Source organism: Acomys minous (genome assembly GCF_964271855.1).
Source record: "Acomys minous genome assembly, chromosome: 8".
In the NCBI taxonomy this organism is placed as follows: Eukaryota; Metazoa; Chordata; class Mammalia; order Rodentia; family Muridae; genus Acomys; species Acomys minous.
The window spans coordinates 47,298,002-47,317,289 of record NC_140489.1 but is presented as its reverse complement, the minus strand read 5'-3'; the positions used below and the strand labels follow the sequence as shown (position 1 = coordinate 47,317,289).

At 45.6% G+C, this 19,288-nt stretch overlaps 1 protein-coding gene across 1 annotated transcript in view; it reads right to left on the bottom strand.

Annotated features, from left to right (window-relative positions):
- Window positions 1-19,288, bottom strand: part of CDKL1 (cyclin dependent kinase like 1) — a 51,736-nt gene that overhangs the window by 9,042 nt on the left and 23,406 nt on the right. The window contains exons 3-8 of the mRNA XM_084791367.1: window positions 13,419-13,491; window positions 10,160-10,250; window positions 9,390-9,590; window positions 7,785-7,867; window positions 5,208-5,264; window positions 2,854-3,006 (exon numbers count right to left, since the gene is read on the bottom strand). Coding sequence (XP_084647493.1) covers window positions 2,854-3,006; window positions 5,208-5,264; window positions 7,785-7,867; window positions 9,390-9,590; window positions 10,160-10,250; window positions 13,419-13,491 — 658 coding nt within the window. The remainder of the gene's footprint in view (window positions 1-2,853; window positions 3,007-5,207; window positions 5,265-7,784; window positions 7,868-9,389; window positions 9,591-10,159; window positions 10,251-13,418; window positions 13,492-19,288) is intronic.

Below are 19,288 nucleotides of genomic sequence, written 5' to 3'. Positions count from 1 at the left end.
TAAATCGGCTAGCCGAAAGGATCGATCCCAAAAGGACTGGACAAAAAACAGCTAGCTTTTCCAGCGCTTGGCCAATATATTATTTTTCTTGGGTACCCGAAAAATATTTTTCTCTTAAACAGCATCAAGTAATTTTGAGAACACGACGCCCCCATTCCCAGTAGGTGGGATGTGTGTTTTTGGTGGGTTACCAATGCTCATCTTTGCCTAACGGGGTTATTTACAATTAATAAAAGTTCATTTGGGGATTTCTTTCTTCTATCTTTCTTTCTCTCTTACTTTCTATCCCTTTTAATATTAAGAAAAAGGGGGGAAGGAAGGGAGGATACAGGATTGTAGAATAAAAGGTAGATTATTGAATCTACTAACTTAAAAATTTCTACATTGGTATTGTAGATTGATGGAAATTTAAGACTTTTGATTAATGGAAATTTAAGACTTCAACTTTTGCTTCACATTGATATGAACTTAAATTGTATACTCCATTCATTTTTGCATTATGTATTGTATGTTATATGTTGACAAAATATTGTATATTGTATGTCAGAAATTTACGTTCTTTTTGTTCAATGTTTATTTGATGTATTATTCATGTACCACTAATGTCTTATAAAAAACTGTTTGGAATCATTGGGGATAAAAGTTGGTATTTAGTTACGTAGAAATCCTATTAGATACTCACTTTGTTATAGAGCAGGTTTGTTTAATAGCTTGTCTATGTCTACAAAGGAATAGATTGATAACTGTAAGAATAGATAGATTTGCTCTTCAAACTCTTCAGAGATCCACAGAATATGGCATTTAATGATGAGGGCTTTCCTGACAGAGAGAGACATCCGCTCCTGGCCGCCTCTCCATTTGCATCATTGAAGATGGGGGCTTCAAGAGACGCTGGTGACAGAATGGTCACTAGACGGAAAAACTGCTCTGCTACTGCTCTTATCTCTACGGCTGATAACAGGCTGACTGTCTACAACGATCAACAATGATGCTGGAAAGATGACTGTCCAGCTTTAAAGAGAATAGATGGACCAGACCGTCGGATTTCCTGCTTCAAAAAGCAGTTCGTTGGATGTTTTGGGCCAAAAGGCTGAAGACTGATTGCCCCAATAAAGGAGAGAATTCGATGACTATCCAGGCAGTCTGCTCTCTCTGTACTCTGCAACTTGGAAGTTGCCTGCCAGCAAAAGCAGTTCGTTGGATGTTTTGGGCCGATAAGGCTGAAGACTGATTGCCCTAATGAAGGAGAGAATTCAGTGACTATCCAGGCAGTCTGCTCTCTCTGTACCCTGCAACTTGGAAGTTGCCTGCCAGCACTTCCTTTATTAGATAGATTTTCCTTCTTGGGTCTCTGATGGGATTAAAGACTAGATAGCCACAGTGTTACTAAAAGCTTTAGTAGATTAATAATTACAATTTCTCATGAAAGAAAAGGACTCTCTTTGGTAGGATAGTGGTATACTTTCCCTTAGGTTAACAAGCATAAAAGGACTTTGTTATGTTCTTGATTCCTGATGAGTATGTATATATGTATATATGTATATATGTGTATATAGTTCTTAATTTTTTAGAGAGAAGGGTAAGGTATAGGAAAGATTAAGCTTTGTCTCAGGTGGAAGCAGTCTTGGCGGGCTTTACCCTTGAGGCACACCATGAATACCTTGTGAGAGACTGTTTGGAGCCTTCCTGGGCTTGGAATTCAGGAAGCCTACCTAGGAACCCCACCGTGGCTATTGTTTTCCTAATTGACCCTCGAAGGGAGAAGGGACCGCCCTTTGCATATGACTGGGAAGAGGTAGAAGGAGAGAGGAAGAAGGCGCGGAGAGAGAGGAAAGGACCGGACCAGCTCGTGGGACTGAAACACCTAAGGACCCGTCCTGCCGAACGGATTCCAGGAGGTTTTAATCTTCTGTCCCTTTAACCTTTTTTTCCTTCTTGTATATGCTAGTTGGGTTGTATAATAAAGTTTAATTGTTAATAAACTAAGCCAACATATGGCCCAACTAGATTCTAGATTTTTGCCATTTAATCTAAGGCTGTGTATCTACTTCACACCAGCCAGGATTTCCTACAGAATCATGTTTGCAGCTGGATCCCGTTCTGTGGTTAAACACACTATCAGGCCAGTATCCAGTGGCCCCTTGTTACTGTTTATCTTCACTAGCTCTGACAAAGCAGAGAGGAAAACAATTGCATTTGGGTAGAAACCTGCAGCATTAACCCTGGAGGTACCATGGTAAAGGTCTGTCTTGGAGTAACCTGATTTCATTCTCCAAAGTGTGAAAAGCACAGTGACGTACCAGCCTGCAGCCTGAGCTCATGCACATCCTGCGTGGTGTCAGGAACAGCGTGATAAGGACAACTTTGGGATTCAGGAAAGGTGGGTGGGGGCGTGGTCTTAAGAAGTAAATGTTGCCACAGGCGTGGTGGCACACGTTCTTAATCCCAGCATTCAGAAATGCAGAAATGTGAGTCTGAGGCCAGCATGGTCTACAAAACAAGTCCAGGATAGCTATAGCCATAGCTACACAGAGAAAGCCTGTCTCGAGAAAAACAAAATGAAGAAGAAGAAGGGAGGAGGAGGAGGAGGAGGAGGAGGAAGAAGAAGATGAAGAAGAAGAAGAAGAAGAAGAAGAAGAAGAAGAAGAAGAAGAAGAAGAAGAAGAAGAAAGTAGTAGTGAATGTCTCTGAGGCCCTGGTTGATAATAGAGATGACCTCTCTCCTATTTCTGGACTGAGGATGCTGGGGCTGCAAGCTACAGTTGTCACTCAACCTAGATTCCAGCTCACAGGTATGAGATCATCTGAGGCTGTCAGCTTAGCTGTTTCTGGAAGGCAGTGTGACAGTTTTACCCCAGTCAGGTGCTTTTGACTCTGTCGCAGGGTCTTCCTCACTGGTTTGTCATGTCTAGTCAAATCCCCAGCTTCTCGCATGCTGTCAAAATACGGATGCTGCAACAACTGTTCGCACGTCAGCCTCTCAGCTGGGTCCATGTGGAGGCATCCCTAAAAGAACAGAAAATCCCTTTACTCCTTTGAAGTTGCCGTAACTTAACATTTCTTTCTTCCTTGAAAGACTGAACACTTTCATTTATTTTTAACTTTTTGCCATTTTAAGTTTTTTCTACATGTTTAAACGTTATGTACATGAGTATTTTGCCTGCATGTATGGGTGCACACCACATGTGTGCCTGGTGCTCACAGAGGTCAGAAGAAGGCATTGGATCCCCTGGAACTGGAGTTAGAGATGGTTGTGAGTCATGTGGGTGCTGGGAACCAAACCCTAGTCCTTTGCAAGAACAAGGGCTCTTAACTGCTGAGCCTCCCCAGCACGGATTTTTATTGTTTTTTAAAATTATCTGTATTATCTGTAGGCCCAGCTAGCAATCAATCAAAACATAGACACTTGTTATATTTTAAAATAGCCTTAGTTAACGTGGGGCAGGACAGATATCAATGCTCTAAACTACCTCCCATAGTGTGGTAGGCATGGGATCCCTGCCTCAATCCCATGTCACCTGCTTCCAATAACTTCTGTCAAGCTACCTCCCATCCATAATCCCAAATACTTGCTCATGTTTTTCATCTGGGCTGGATTCTCCATCCATGCCACCGGCCATGTGCTTCTCCTGCAGCTAACCCATGGCGGCCTTCCTCTCTTCCCTTCAAGTCTCTCTCCTTCTCCTCGTGGCAGTCTTTCTTCTTCCCAGAATTCCTCTCTCTCCTAGCCCCACCTATCTCCTTTGCCCTGCCCAGGTGGGAAGGCTTTTTATTAAGCAAGTTGGGGCACACAGACAGCAAGTAGTAGTTAGCATCAAAATACATCAGACCAGTCCCCAACAGATTTTCATTCTTTTTAGTTGACATACACAGTTATACAAATTAACGGGGTACAATGTGATAAAATACATACATACAGATGTATAATGATAGTTATAATTAGCATTTCCATTTCCTTAAACACTTACCTCATTCCCCTGCTGTGCTGCAGCACATTCTAACATACTCCCATCTGTGCCTCAGCCGCCTCTTTCTCCCTCCCCTTCCCAGCCCCTGGTGACCACGGCTCCACTCTCTATGTGAATGAAACCAACCTTTTTTAATTTGAGCAGGAGTGAGAAATGGGTTATCTGTGAAACACTGAACACTTGTCCATTGGAAATCGCAAGGGATAAAGGCTGGAAGGGGATTTCCTCATGATTTGAGGCACTCAGTGCGCTGCCATGGGGAGTATAAGGGTTCAGCTCAGTGGCCAATGGGAATAATTCGCTTAGCTATGTTTGTACTTTGACTCTAAGTTTGGCCTTTTACATGGTTGAAATAAAGTTCACAGTGTCATCAGCCTCCACCAGGCTAGTTCTTCAGTTCCTCTTTCTAGAATCTGCCAGCCTTTCTCATAGGTAGGTCTAGAGACAGTCTGTGCATTACAAGCATACAGGTACAAGACCTATCGCCGGATATCACACCATCCTCATTTATTTTGGCCCCAGGCAGCCATGGCGCTCATATTCTGACTGCACTCCCAGCCACATACCCCGAAGCACTGTCTCCGTTTTGTGTTTGTTCTTTGACAATCTCATGAATGTATATAACATCAGTAAACACTGACTACTTGAAATATTGAGTAGTTGACTATACATTACAAATTGATGTTGTACCACATTTTACATGAGCTTTATTTTTAGAAATGCATATATATGTATATATATATGTTTGTATTTTATATGTGTAAATGCCTGCCTGCATGTATGTCTATACCACCTGTGTAAGTGCCCACAGAACCCAGAAAAGGGCATGAGAACCCACAGAACTGGAGTTGCAGATAGTTGTGGGCTGCCATGTGGTGCTGGAATTGAACTCGGGTCTTTTGGAATAGCTGTTGGTGCTCTCAAACCCTAAGCCAACTTCCATCCTGACAGTTGGTTACTTAAAGGATCCTACAGCTATGAATGGTTATTTTTTAAGGAAAGTATCATTTTGTAAAACACTCCCCTTAAAATTTCCATTTTGTATAAACTTCGAATTCCAACAGAATGTTATTTTATTTAAAGTAAAAAGCTTATATCTTCACTATAATAGAATGAGACCCATTTTAAAAATTGAAAGTATATAATCTTTCAAGAGAGAAGGATTTTGAAGAAACATTTTATTACATGACATTTCTGGCAACTGTGTGCTTCCTCTTCCCTTGAGAGCCATGGTTTTACCTTTAAGAAGCCCAGGGCAGGGTAGGAGATGTTTGGAAATTTCAACTCAAGTGTTTCCTGTCAAAAAGAAAAGGGGCTTTCAGTTGATAGCATACACTGTAATTAAAGTTACCTCACAGTAAATGTCTTTTGGGTGGCTGTACCTTCCCGGCATCCCCCTTGCCTTCTCCACCCTGCCCACTCCGCCCCCCACTGGTAAGAACCCCTTGTGATGGTTCATAAACGTCTTCTGCCGTTGCCTCCAAAGTGCTTTTCCAGTGTTTATTTTCTGATCACTCACTGCCATTCCTGAAGCAGGTAGCATCAGTAAATACCGATGGAGAAGAATAGAACAAAAACAGTGACAACACACACGTGGCAAGCTGTTAGTGTGCGTGTGTATGCGTGTGTACTGTTTTCTGTTTGTTTTTGCCTCGCTTTGTATAAAATGCCTTTCCTGACAACAGCTTTTGGCACTTAAATTAACTGCATTATCGAAGGGGGCACTAATTATTGCATCTATTGGCATTTGTATAAAGGGCGCGTCAAAACACATTTTATTCCTACCCAGAGGAACACATGCTTGTTGGGGTACTGGAATAAACATTGTTGTCACCTCCCACAAGTGCCTGCTGTTTTTCTGATCAGTTTAAAGAGTCTCCACAGAAGGCTTTCATCAGTCTCCCTCTGCCCAAATAAGGCTAGTGTGCTCCCATCACTTGGTTGGGAGGAACTCTGCAAAAGGGAGGAATGCTATAAATAGCAAGTTAAGGAGCTACAGAACTGAAGATGGTCACTGAACAGAATCAGTGACCTCAGTGGATTGTGTGTGTGAATATGGCAAAGTGTGGGCTGAGGGTTGGAGCAACTGGCTAGGCTCATCTAACGCAGGCCTGGGGTCCCAGAGCCTCAGAGTGGTGTTCTTTTCAACAGGGAGCCAGCCTCGACACAATTCCCAACTGTGCACACGATAATGACCCAAAATCCTATGGTACCTTTGTCTTAGTGTTTGCCTCCACAACGTAGCCCTTTCTGTGTGTTTATCTTATGCAAGCCCTGCTGCAGGCTGCCCTTGCTGATGTCAGCCCTCCTATCTCAGGAACAATGCCTAGGATGTAAGACACCAGGCCCCTCCAGCCTGCTGAACCAGTTTCCCAGCCCCAGCAGTCAGCAGGGCCTTGCTACGCGGGAGGGGACACAGATGTTCAATCAGCACAGCCGTGCGCTGCTGTTTCCTGTTTCTGTCCACAGGAAATCCCTTGCAGGACAACCTCTGGGAACCAGGAGAGGTTCTTTAGAGGAGAGGTTCCTGAGGGCTCATCAGTTAGACAATCAGCCAGGAAATCGCTAAGGCATATTTGGTTCCGAACTGGGGATGTCCAGGTCACAAGGGGGAGCCAGTGGGGCACTTCCCATTAGCCAGGTGCTGTTCTTGCCTCTCCATCCCAGCATGACCCACTTTCCCTAGAGCTGGTTATACTGGGGGGTGGGAGTGGGGGTGGGGGTGGGAATGGAAGCTTTAGTGGAGGGACAAAAACTAACTAACTCAAAAGGCCAAAGGCACAGCCATCTGAAAACCGAAGTGCTAGTTTCCATCTGAAGCGCTCTCTCAGCAAGTAGAAACTCAATCTCACAAAACTTAATTAGGCCCTAATTTTATTATGACTCTGCTCTTTGCAGTACTAGGAACTCACCAGGGTAAGCACTCTACCACTGAGTTACACCCACCCCACCTCCCAAGTTATGAAATTCTTTTTACTGTGTTATAAGGCTTATTAAAAGACATGTAAAAAAAGGGGGGCATGGAAATACTATCCTACCCAAAATCTCATTGCCAGGCACGGTGGTGCACGCCTTTAATCCCAGAAGAGGCTGGTGCATCTCTGAGAATTTGAGGCCAGCCTAGTCTACAAAGTGAGTCCAGGACAGTCAAGGCTACACAGAGAAACCCTGTCTCAAAAAACAGAGGTTAAGAGCACTGACTGCTCTTCTAGAGGTCCTGAGTTCAATTCCCAGCAACCACATGGTGGCTCACAACCATTGACTATGTGGTCTGATGCCCTCTTCTGGCTTACAAGGTGTACATGCAGGCAGAGCACTGTATACATAACAAAATAAAATAAAATAAATCTTTTTTTAAAAAGTTGATTGGTGCCAAGTGTGGTAGCACACACCTTTAATCCCAGCACTCAGGGAGGCAGAGACAAGGTAGATCGCTATGAGTTCAAGGCCAGCCTGGTCTATAAATCACGTTCAGGACACCCAAGGCTATACAGAGAAACCCTGTTTCGAAAAAACAAAAACAAACAAAAAGGAGATTGGCTCTGATCGGTCTGTGTTCAGTTGATGTCAAGGATAAAGGTCTGGCGTGACCAGGGCAGCCCTGCTTCCTGCCCCACAGGCTGGCTAACCTCTGTTTCCAGGGGCTTCCAAGTTTGAACTGAGGCCAGGAGCTCACCAGCTTGCTTCAGTTTTCGTCATGACTCTTAGACAAAACTTTCAGTGTAGACTGACTGAGCCGTGGGCCCCAGGTGAATGAGTAATTACCAAACCCTAACAAGCCCAATCTAAAGAGCCGCCCCCAAACGAGTTACTCACCATGTCTTCCGGGTCTGGGATTTTCACCCCACTGAAGTATTGATTCATGCTAAACACTTGCTGGTGCCTAGGAGTGAGATCGCCTTCGGACAAGAAGAGACAGACGTAAGTGGGAACGCTTAGGAAATCCTGGGCTATGCTTCCCCTCCGCAGCCGTGTGGACCAGTGCCTCTAGCCGCTGAGGGTGTAGCTTTCTTTTCCCATCAGGAGAAGCATCCATGCGGCACAGCCTACACTGAGCTCTACGGACGGTGCCTTGAGTCAAGAACAGAAACTGAAGGTTTCAAGGTTCTTGCCCTCATGAGCTTATAATGTATTTGAAGACGAAACCAAAGGAGATAATGGAAGGCCCTCTCTCTGTGAGGAATCCATTTCCAAACTGGAACCATATTTTCCTGTTTCATCAGTTGGTGATCTCTTGGAAACTCTATTTTGGACAAGCAAGCAAAAATATAGCCTCTAGGATGATGACGTCATATGTCTGAAAATGTTGTAATGAAGCCCCTTTGCTTCTATACTAGCTTGAAAAATTAGCTACACAAACCAGGCGGTGGTGGCGCACGTCTTTAATCCCAGCACTAGAGGTAGGCAGATCTCTGTGAGTTCAAGGCCAACCTGGTCTACAAAGTGAGTCTAGGACAGCCAAGGCTACCCGGAGAAACCCTGTCTTGAAAACAAATAACAACAAAAAGCAAAATAAAATAAAATAAAAATAGGAAACACAGTCTCACCCTGGGCCAGCTGTCAGCCCTTTGGGAAGACAAAGCTATATGGTGATACGAGAAGAGTTTACAGAGCAGAGAAATTCTGCTTAGAAATCTCTTTAACTGTACCTCCCTTTCCTCCCTTTTCTCTGCTGTCCCCTTAATTGTAGCAGAAATGGGGGGACATGGCACAAGAAAAGCAAGCCTTTCTTCTTGACGCTTGGACAGCTGAGATCTTCCTCTACTGTAGTTTGAATAATCCAAAACTTGTCTGGCAGGCTGCAATCAAGGATGTCTGAATGAATCACCATATCCTAATACAGGTTTGGCAAGCCTTATTAAAAAAAAAAAAAAAAAAAAGATCTGAAACTGAGCACCAACATGATACCACAAGCAGGAAATTCCACACTTGGTATCATGTGCTGGGTCACAGTCAGAACATGAGCATGCTAAAACGCTTATACAAAGTGACCTTCAGGACACTCGAGGGGAGGGCAAATGAAACATAAGTGAGTTTTGTGTTTAGACTTGAGTCCCATCCCTAAGGGATCACATACAAGCCTCCAAAGTCACAAGCAATCTGGGTGAGGGACAGTTAGACTGCAAGTGACGTCAGCCAAGAAAGCCTTCTGTGACAAGCTAACTCCTTGCAGTGTTTCTGTGACACCTTTGGAAGTCAAGTAGAGCCGACCTAAGCTCAAGCAATAAGTCGGTATGTTCTGGAACATTAGTAAATTCTCAGAAGTCGTTAATTATCGTTACTTAATCAAACCGTAGACACCTTTGACAGAGCCATTTCAGGGAGGCTCCGAAGCTCCCTCTTCCTAATGGCATCTGGTGAGCTGGGGACGTGGGGAAAGCTAGCCAGTTCCTTAAAAATGAGGACAGAAACACCACTTACCCAAGGTTTTCCTTATCAGGTAAAGCTGATCCACATCGGATTTTCCTGGCCACAGAGGCACACCAGACAGCAGCTCAGCAAACACACAGCCAATTGCCCAGACATCTACTGGGGGGCCATACTGTGTGTCCCCTACTAGCAGCTCCGGTGAGCGGTACCACCTGGTGGCCACATAGTCTGTGTAGTAGTCACCTGGTCCAGCTGGCCAGTGAAGAGACATAGAAAACAGAATAGTGGAAGCCCAAAATCAAAACCCAGAGGAAACACGTAAGAAATGAAGCTCGCGGCGTTCAGAATCACTGTTCCCGGTGCCAGCTGCCAGGTGAAGTCACTTGGCTACAGCAAATTACTGATGCTTGGGCCTCATCCAGTTCTAACTAATCAGAGGGCCCAAGGCTGCCAGCATAGTTTTTGAAGTTCCTCGTACGTTAATCTGTTGCCAAGATTACAATCTACCCATCTAAAGTATTACTTCTGAACAGTATTATTGCAGGGGTGGAAGGTGAGGGGGGCAGCAGGGAGGGCAGAAATCAGGAGATCAGCATGATTTATAATGCTGCTGTGGTACCATTTACATGTAGCATACATATCTAAGCCGTTGTGGGTTTATAAAATTTTCAAGTTATATTCCACTACAAAATTCTGCAAGATGTGTAATTTATAACAGGGTTATCCCCGAGGCAGAGTACAAGAACCAGCATTCTGAGTACCTAGGCCAGCTAGCATAGCAAGGGTGTTTATTTTGCCCTGAAGAAGCCGGCAGTACTCACTGAGAAGACGTGCAAAGCCGAAGTCACAGAGCTTAATGACAGAGCGTTTTGTGATGAGAATGTTTTCTGGCTTCACGTCTCTATGTATGCACTGGTTCAAAACAAAACAAGAATGTTATGATACCTACCGTGAGTAAAGGGCAGAATATTTAGCAAATATTGGATACATCACTTTAGTCTGTCATTGGCCTGCTGGATAATAAAACAGCAGACTAAATTGAAATTAATTCTGTACCAATAGATAAAATCATTTCAAATTTCTGAAGGGCCCCAAAGACCAAGAAGTGTGACTGGAAAAATGAAAAGTAGGGAGCCAGACTCCGCAAATAAAAACACGTAAGATGCCTAGTTACATTTGAGTTTCAGATAAATGACTCCCCCCCCCCCCCCCCAGTACTGGGGATCAATCTAGGACATATTTATGCACTTCATCTCTGACCCACACCTCCTCACTCAAGAAGTAACGTCAGTCTATCACAGACAGCCTATATTAGAAAAAGGAACTTGAACCGAGCTCAGCCTCACAGCTGTAGGTGAAGGGGGGCCGTAGCCAGTGTAGGAACTGCAGATTGGAGCCCCGCAGAGTCCGCTGAAAGGAGGCCTGCGTGGTAAACAGGACAAGCCCTGGGCCTGCTGAGATAAGCTAGGGAAGAGAGGGGGAGTGGAGCCCAAGCTTGCCAAAAGATCTCCCTTCCCGCTCTGACATTTGTCCTGACAAGATAAACGAGAGCGGGCAGCAGCCTCACCCTCTGGGGTGCGTCGCTAGATGTCAGCTCTGTCCCGCCACACGTCCAGCGCGCAGCCGGCGGCTCCTGCATCCTGACTCACCACTGGGGCGAAGCTACATTCTTTATCTGGGTGAAGCCACTTGAGACTTTCCACAGGATTTTTCTTACTAAACGACAATGTCTTTGACATATAAATACATAAATCTCTTAAGTCAACAGCTACATTTAAAACTGAGTTGGGACAAAACACAACTCAGGGTTCCTTGTGATCCCCGCCCCTTCCCAAGGGTTTTCCTCTCTGCTGGGAAACGTTGGAGCTCTCTGCCGCCCAACAGACCTTTGGCCCGAAGCCTGAAAACCCTGGGGCTATCCTTGACTCTCTAGAATCTGGAAAGAGGACAGAGGCTCTTCACGGACCCAGCAGTTTCCCACTCCAAAGGACTTTTAGGGTGAGAGAGTAACATTAGTGTTTTCATTCTGGAAAAGTTGGGGGTGGGGGTGGGGTTAGGTTACGTGATAACCTATCTGGTTCGCAGTAATCAACGGCTGAGGGGTCTGAAGGCTTTCCCCTAGTCATTTTACATGGTGGTATAAATAGGTCCTTCTATGAATATCTCATGATGACATATGGGCAGGACTCAGAAACAAGAATGTGCTCCCACTCCCGTTTGGGAATTCCTTATGAGCTTCTGCGCCCTCCCCCTGCGCCTTCTGCCCCCTCCCCCATCAGCGCCTTTACCCCCTCTAAGCTCCCGGAGCCTAGTCTGGGGCTCTCCAGAGAGCTGTGGTATGCATTGTATTTGTCTTCACTTCCTCAGCTCTTCCCCACCAAGGCTGGCTGGAGGGCTGGCTGGAGGGCTGGCTGGAGGGCTGGCTGGAGGGCTGGCTGGAGGGCTGGCGTTCTAGTTCTTTCTTCCCCCTCCTCTCCCATTTCCTCTGTACCCTCCATCCCCACTATCTCTTGCTTGTAGAGAAAGCGCTAACCACCAATCACAGTGTAGCAATGTGAAGGGTCCGCCTTTCCTGCTCTAAAATGGTGCGCGGCTGTTCGTTTTTTGAGTATCAGGAGCCACACTCAAGGCCTCACACATGTTAGGTAGGAAGCCTACCGTGGAGCTTCGCTCCAGCTCTCACGAAGATTCTTCGCTTCAGCTAATGAAAGCCAAAACAATAGCTGTTCTCACATTTTCTTCTTGAAAAGCAGCTCAGAAAAACTTTCTTGGGGCTGACTCAGAGGGGATGACCTAGCCGTTGAGAAGCTAGGTGGCTGCAGTCCAGTTGTGCTCAGGGGTAGAATGAAACTCTGAAATTACTGTCTGGGAGTTTGTTTTTAGTGGTTGGGATCTGATTTTTTGTTTTCCTTTTTCCTTTTTGCTATATTGATTGATCAGTCGATCGATTAATTGATTGATTGCAATACTGGGGATCAAACCCAAGGCCTCACTCATTCTGGGCAAGCACTCAACCGTACATCTGGGCTCCATCCCCGGAAGCTGGCTTCTATGTGCAGGAAGTGGGCAGCTGTGCGTGAGGTGCGAGGGGACCGTAGGTTTTTCAGCATCTATGAAGCCACGTCACCTGGGCAGTCTCCCACTGTGGCTCCCTCCAGCCCAGCTGTGGCAAGGAGACCCAGAGGACCACCTTAGCGCTTTTATCTCACCAAAGCAGACACTAGTACTTGAGCTTGGGACTCCACTCACTGCCACTGCAGCGGCTCTCTGCAGTCACCTCTCCCAGTTTCCAAGCCTTTTGGGGAAACCAATTCAGTACAAACTCTGTAAGTAAATGGGGTTCTTTCTGTTAGGATTCTGCGATAGTCTGCCTACCTGTGATGTCACTGCCTACCTGTCACAGCAGCGTGGCCCTGCCCAGGGCCATATAAAAGAACAGACCCTCTCGGTGGCGCTCTCTCTCTCTCTCTCTCTCTCTCTCTCTCTCTCTCTCTCTCTCTCTCTCCCTCTCTAGCTCTCTCTCCTCTCTCTCTCTGGGGTACTCCTTCCCCCTTTCCTTTTCCCTCACGTTCATCTAATAAAATCTGTATAACATAACTTCTGCATGGTACTTTGTATTTTATCATCCGCTTTAATCTTTAATTTTTATATAAAACACTTTCTATCTCACATTTTACAAGTTAAAAAGATATGAGTAGTTTCCTTAAACGATTTATTAAAAAGATCTTATTTATTTACCGTATGAGTGTTCTGTCTGCATGTACGCCTGCATGACAGAGGAGGGGCATCAGATCTCAGTCATGATAGTTGTGAGCCATGTGGTTGCTGGGAATTGAACTCAGTAACTCTGAGCCATCTCTCCAGCCCCCTCCCCACCCCCAAATGATTTTTATAGTGTATGTTTCCATGAGCTCAGCAAAGGAAGAACTAAGCTAGTATTTTAAGTCCTTAGCCCAGCCAGGCTTATGAAAATTTGGGTGAAAAATTATACCCACAAAGGTGTGATATGAACTTTGAATAAGGCTCAGTCTTGGCTTAAGAGAAGGCGCCTGAGTTTTCAAAGGAGATCATGAGACTTACGTTGTGTTTATGGCAGAAATTTACAGCCTGCAGTGTCTGCCAAATTATGCTCTTCATGAGATGTTCTGGTACCCTAGTAAAAACAAAAACAGCACAAGCACATTCTTCCCTCCAGCCATGGAATTCAACTCAAGAAACCCAACCCAAACCAGGGCAGGCTTTGGTACTACAAAATCCCAGGAGCCACAGAATCCTCTCAACCCACAGGCCATGAGCCCACAAGTCCTGAGTGTTGATAATGCGTAGCCAACACACTGCTGAATTATAAGGAAAGCAAGCTAACAAGAATACAAATGTGGAGTTTTTACAGGGAGGAACTGTGAAAATCCACAGGGACTTCGACCAGTTCTTATGACCTGGGACTGCCTGAAACTTGAACTCTTCCTCGATTTCTTCATCTTGTTTTGTTTTTTAAGAGAGGGCTGAAGCATGGTCTCGCTACAGTGGCTCCGACTGACCTAGCATCATCCTCCGGATCATCCTGTGTTAGCCTCCAAGTGCTGGGATTACAGGTGTGGAGCACCAAGCCGCAGTTCTATAATGAGGACCTTGCTAATATTAAGCTAATTACCATACAGCACAGAAGGCAATGCTGTGTCTTTGCTCAGGTTGCTCCAAACTACGGTCCTGAAGCAAGACTTCCCTTTGTGTGCAGCGTGCCCAGATGCCTGAGTCACTTGCTGTGTTTGTTCCCTTTAGAGAGAGAGGGGGGAATGAGGCTTTACTGAGACAGGATGAGGTTTATACTGCATACCATATAAAGTTCAAAATAACTAAAAACACAGATAAGCAGCGTGATCTTTCCCCCACACTGCACCTCTCTTCCTGCCAGCTGTATCACCCTCACATATTCCCTCTCTTTCCTCTATCACAACATCTTACTGAACCACGGCCCCATCCCTTCCACTCGGACTCACTGCCCATGGGACCGTGGTGTCCTGATGCCCTGGAGATGCTGTGTGTGCGAACTGGAAAAAGGCATCTCATCAGGAAGCATTTCAAGTATGAGGCAAGGAGTGACTAGAAAGAGAGTTGTTTGCTTTTGCAGACCACCCCCGGACACACACATGCTGGACTTATTATTTTTAGGAACCAAACACTAAATGGGGTTGTGGCCCTCAGCCAAGATTATTCTGTAGTAGACCAGGGAGGAGGCTGTGTGGTGGTGTTAAAGGTGATCGCACACAGTCACTCTGGCCCCTGGGAGAGGCCACAAGGCCACTGTAGTCAACGACCAGATGTGCAGGAAATCCTTTCAGGCAAATCAAAGGACGCTTGAACAGACACGGGGACAGCATGCTGGAAGTGGAGAGGCCACAGCCAGGAAGAAACGCCCGGGCATTTGGGGATTGGGACTGTTTTCAGGCTCAGGGTAGTTTCTCAACAAACCCTCTTGCTTGTTCCAGTGCCATGAAGGCACAAACACCAGAAAAACTCACCCGTCCAGAAAAATGGCCTAGAAAACACAAATAAGTGGACTTCAAAGGCACCCCAGTACCCCCATCTTTTGTTGAGAAAAAATGTACTGTGATTATTCTTTTTTTTTTTTTTTGTCTTTCAAGACAGGATTTCTCTGTGTGACAGAGCCTTGGCTGTCCTGGACTCACTTTGTAGATCAGGGTGGCCTTGAAATCACAGCGATCTGCCTGCCTCTGAGTGCTGGGATTAAAGGTGTGCACCACCACCACACCTGGCTGTGCAAAGACTTTTTTAAAAAATTTTTTTAAATTAATTTATTCATATTACATCTCAATTGTTAGCCCTTCCCCTGTTTCCTCCCATTCTTCCCTCCCTCCCACTTCCTCCCTTCTCCCCTCCCCTATGTCTGTGATCGAGGGAGACCTCCTCCCCCTATATATGCTCTTAGAATATCGAGTCTCTTCTTGGTAACTTGCTATCCTTCCTCTGAGTGCCGCCAGGCCTCCCCATCCAGGGGACGTGGTCAAAAAAGGGGCACCAGAGTTCCTGTGAGAGTCAGATCTCACTCTCCACTCAACGGTGGAGGATATCATGTTCGTCAGCTAGGTCTTGGTAGGGATTAGAAATTTACTGCCTATATTCTCCTTGGCTGGTGCCTTAGTTTGAGGAGGACCCCAGGACCCAGATCTGCCTGTCTGTGCAAAGACTTTTTAACATAAAGTTATGCATGCCAGGAAACCTCAGTCCCCAAAGGTATGCCCGCCCCCTCCCCCCCAAAAAAAACCAAAAGGAGTATTTGCAAGTGAATTATATTAACATATCCTTACTGTTCCTCTAACGTGGATTACGCTATCACATTCTGCAGTTCTCAGTGCAGGAATCTGTAAAACTGCAGTGTCACCTTGTATACCCGTTTCGTTCCCTTACTATTTTATTTTTCTGCAACATGGGAGCCTCAGATTCTAAGAATCCTTTTAGCTAAAGCAAGTGAGAGGACACCAGGAGACAAATTTTCACTGTTGAGGAAAAGACAAACAAAAAGGAAGAAAGGCAGAATATATTCTAAGGTATTGGGATGGAACTGCAAGTGTGTGTGTGTGTGTGTGTGCGTGTGCATGTGCGTGTGCGTGTGTGTGTGTGTGCATGTCCGGAAGAGTGCATTAAATCTTCCAGAGTTGTAGTTACAGGTGATTGTGAACTGCCCATCGTGGGTACTGTGAACAGAATACAGGTCCTCTGAAAGGACAATAAGCGCTCTTAACCACTGAGCCGTTTCTCCAACTGCACACGTGAACTACTGCGTGCTGCTGTGACGCCGAGCCCACTTTCCTCACAGGCTTGGAGACAGATGGCAGTCAGTCACGGTTGGACATTGGTGTCCCAGCAAGTGGCTCAGCCAGATAACTCACTGCACAGCGGAGCTTGGAGCATCCAGTCATTCTTGGTTCTTTCCCAAGAAGAAAATCAGAGATTTAATGATGCCCAAGGGCAACTTCTAACTCTGGTGGCTGAGCCAGGAGGATCTCAAACTCAAGGCCAGCCTGGGCTACATAGCAAAACCTGTCTCAAAAAACATCTCAAAACAAAAACAAAGACGAGGACAACAATAGAAAAGGCTAGGAAAAGAGAGTGACTAAAGCAAATGAAAAAACAAGACAAACAAAAACCACAAATGAAAATCCTATGGGGGCGGGTGAGGAGAATATTTTTAAAGTATTATTTCGTTATAGAGACAAGGGAAGTTGTTGCATCCTTCAGGATGTACCTTAGGTAAAGCAATGGCCTGGCATGTGCAAGGCTCAGGGGTCTATCCCCTGTGCCCCCTCTCCTCCGGATTACAGTAGGATAAGAAAACAAGAGAGAAGCAGTTAAAGACTTACTCCAACACACAGATAATACAGGGTGCTAAATAAACAACTTAAAAGAAAAATAAAGGAAATAAATAATAAAGCAAGTTCAATGCATGCTATTTATAGAAAGACCTATTAAGGTCCAAAATTTTCAGAATCTGAAACTATGAAGATGAAGAAAAGGTGCTCCAAGCATCTGGAAGCAAAAAGAAAACAGGCTTTGCAAAGAAACAAAACACAGAACGGCATCTTTCTTTTTCTTTCCTTTTCTCTTTTTCTTTCTTTTTTCTTTTTTCTTTATTTCCTGAGACAAGATCTCACTATGTAGCCCTGGCTGTCTTGAAACTCTCTCTGTAGACCAGGCTAGCCTCGAACTCACAGAGATCCACCTGTCTCTGCCTCCTGAGTACTGGGATTAAAGGTGTGACCACCATGGCTGGTGACATCAGATTTCTTAAGATCACAGAGGACAGAAGACATAAAAACAATATCGTCAAATAGGAGTCAAGTTGAGAATGAGGACTCGGGACAAGCTCAGCCTCCCTTTCTCGCCTTGTACCTGTTATAGTGCTTTACCAGGAAGGCTTTGAGGCTTCACTCCTTCAAAAAAGGGTGAACGGAAAGAAAGCTTAATGACACGGAGAAAGCCAGAGACTCAGCACATAAGGGAAGCAGTGAGGTGACGGGGGGGGGGTGGGGGGGTGGGGGGGGTGGGGGGGTGAAGGGAGGCAGTGACTAAGTGCCTTGCAGGCAAACAAGGCAGCCAGTCCAGAATGCAATGACATGATTTACGAGTCATCCTGCCCTCTGCCTCATGCTATCTTAAGCAAATAAGAAAATATGTAATACACTTAGAAGTTTTGGGGAGTTCTGAGTAACTGGATAGAGCCCCGAGGGGGTAAGACTGATGGTCCTCAGCCGTAGCCTGCGTTGAGGCGATAAGAAGCCCACTTGGCTCCACAGTGTGGGTTTCCAAATTGATGGCAAAATGTGGTCTTGTTCTGGGGTAGAGCATAGAGGACTGGGGCAGTGGTGATGGGGGAGGCTGGCTCCCTCCCATTCTTTGCTGCCTCAGGGGTTCCCCACTGGAGTCCTGCTCAGAGATACGGTCTTCCCTCTAACATAACTTCTAAAAGAAGTTGGAGTCTGGCTCTCCTCCACTAGGTGATTAGGTGACTGGACTCTAGACAAGCCATGTATCCGTCTCTTCTTGGTAAGGAGTGCTCAGAACTTGACAGTCCAGCCTGGGCCCCTTGGGTTTCCCAGCCATCTGGGCTTGGTCTGCAGGGATCTATGTTCCTGAGGAGTACAAATCCCCAGGCTTAGACATGGGGGCCTGGGGCCAAGATGGAGGTTATCTGGGAAGGCACACCCCTTCACTGGTAGTCAGGTGGTCCTGTTGGGGTGACTGGAACCCACAGCTCCAGAACTCCTCCTTCTAGGGAGGGTAAACTGGGATCTTTCTGCCAAGGGATTGTGTAGGAGAGAGACACCTTCCCAAGCCTCCTGCCTGTGTGGCTGCACTGTGTTCTTTTGTTGTAGTTTGGAGACAGGCTTTCTCTGTGTTATCTTGGCTATCCTGGAACTCATTCTGTGGACCAGGCTGTCCTCAAACTCACAGAGAGCTGCCTGCCTCTCCCTCCTGATTAATCCCTCTGGGATTAAAGACGTGCACAGTCACACACAGCTGTACTGTGTTTTTTTCCCTCCTGCTTTGGGAAGTTGTTTTATTCCAGAAACACAAAGGACTCCTAACTGCTTCCCTCAAGGGGATCTTAGGGTAGGGGTGGGGGGCATTGTTAGAAATATCTAGACTACATTTCTGAGTGATTATACTATCTTTTTACCAATCAGAGACAGAGAAAGAAAATTAAATAAACCCAGAAAGAGGAAGACAGGAGGAAGTAAGGATTCAACTGCAGAGAAATGCAGGGGGAACCACAAGAGAACAGCAGAAGAAGGTCCCAGGAGGACACTGAACAACAGGCCTTAACACAGGGACTAAAGACAGGATGCCGTGTGTGTGTGTGTGTGTGTGTGTGTGTGTGTGTGTGTGTGTGTGTGTGTGTGTGAGAGAGAGAGAGAGAGAGAGAGAGAGGAACAGAGAGAAACAGAGACAGAGAGACAGAGACAGACAGAGAGACGGGGGGGGGGGGCTAAATCTTCATCTATTAAACTGGGAGCCTGCAGGGGCTGGAGAGGTGGCTCAGAAGTTAAGAGCACTTGTTGCTCTTGCAGAGGACCCAGGTTCAGTTCCTAGCACCCACATGACAGTACATAACCCCAATTCCAGGAAGTGGGCAACCTCTTCTGTCCTCTGAAGACACTGGGCATGCTTATGGATCACAGATGTACATGCAGGTAAGATACTCACATACATACAAAAAATTACATTTAAAATTGGGAACCCCACAATATCAAAAGATGTTAGGAAATATCAATATACCACTTTTTACATAGCATTGTCTGCTAATAATTTCAGTAGGGTTTTTTTTTTTTCATTTAGGTTCATGAGAAACACCCATTTATGATTTTCTTGATTTGAAAGACCTTTGTCTGGTTTTTGCAGCAGGCTAGTATGGACTCAGAAAAAATGACTTG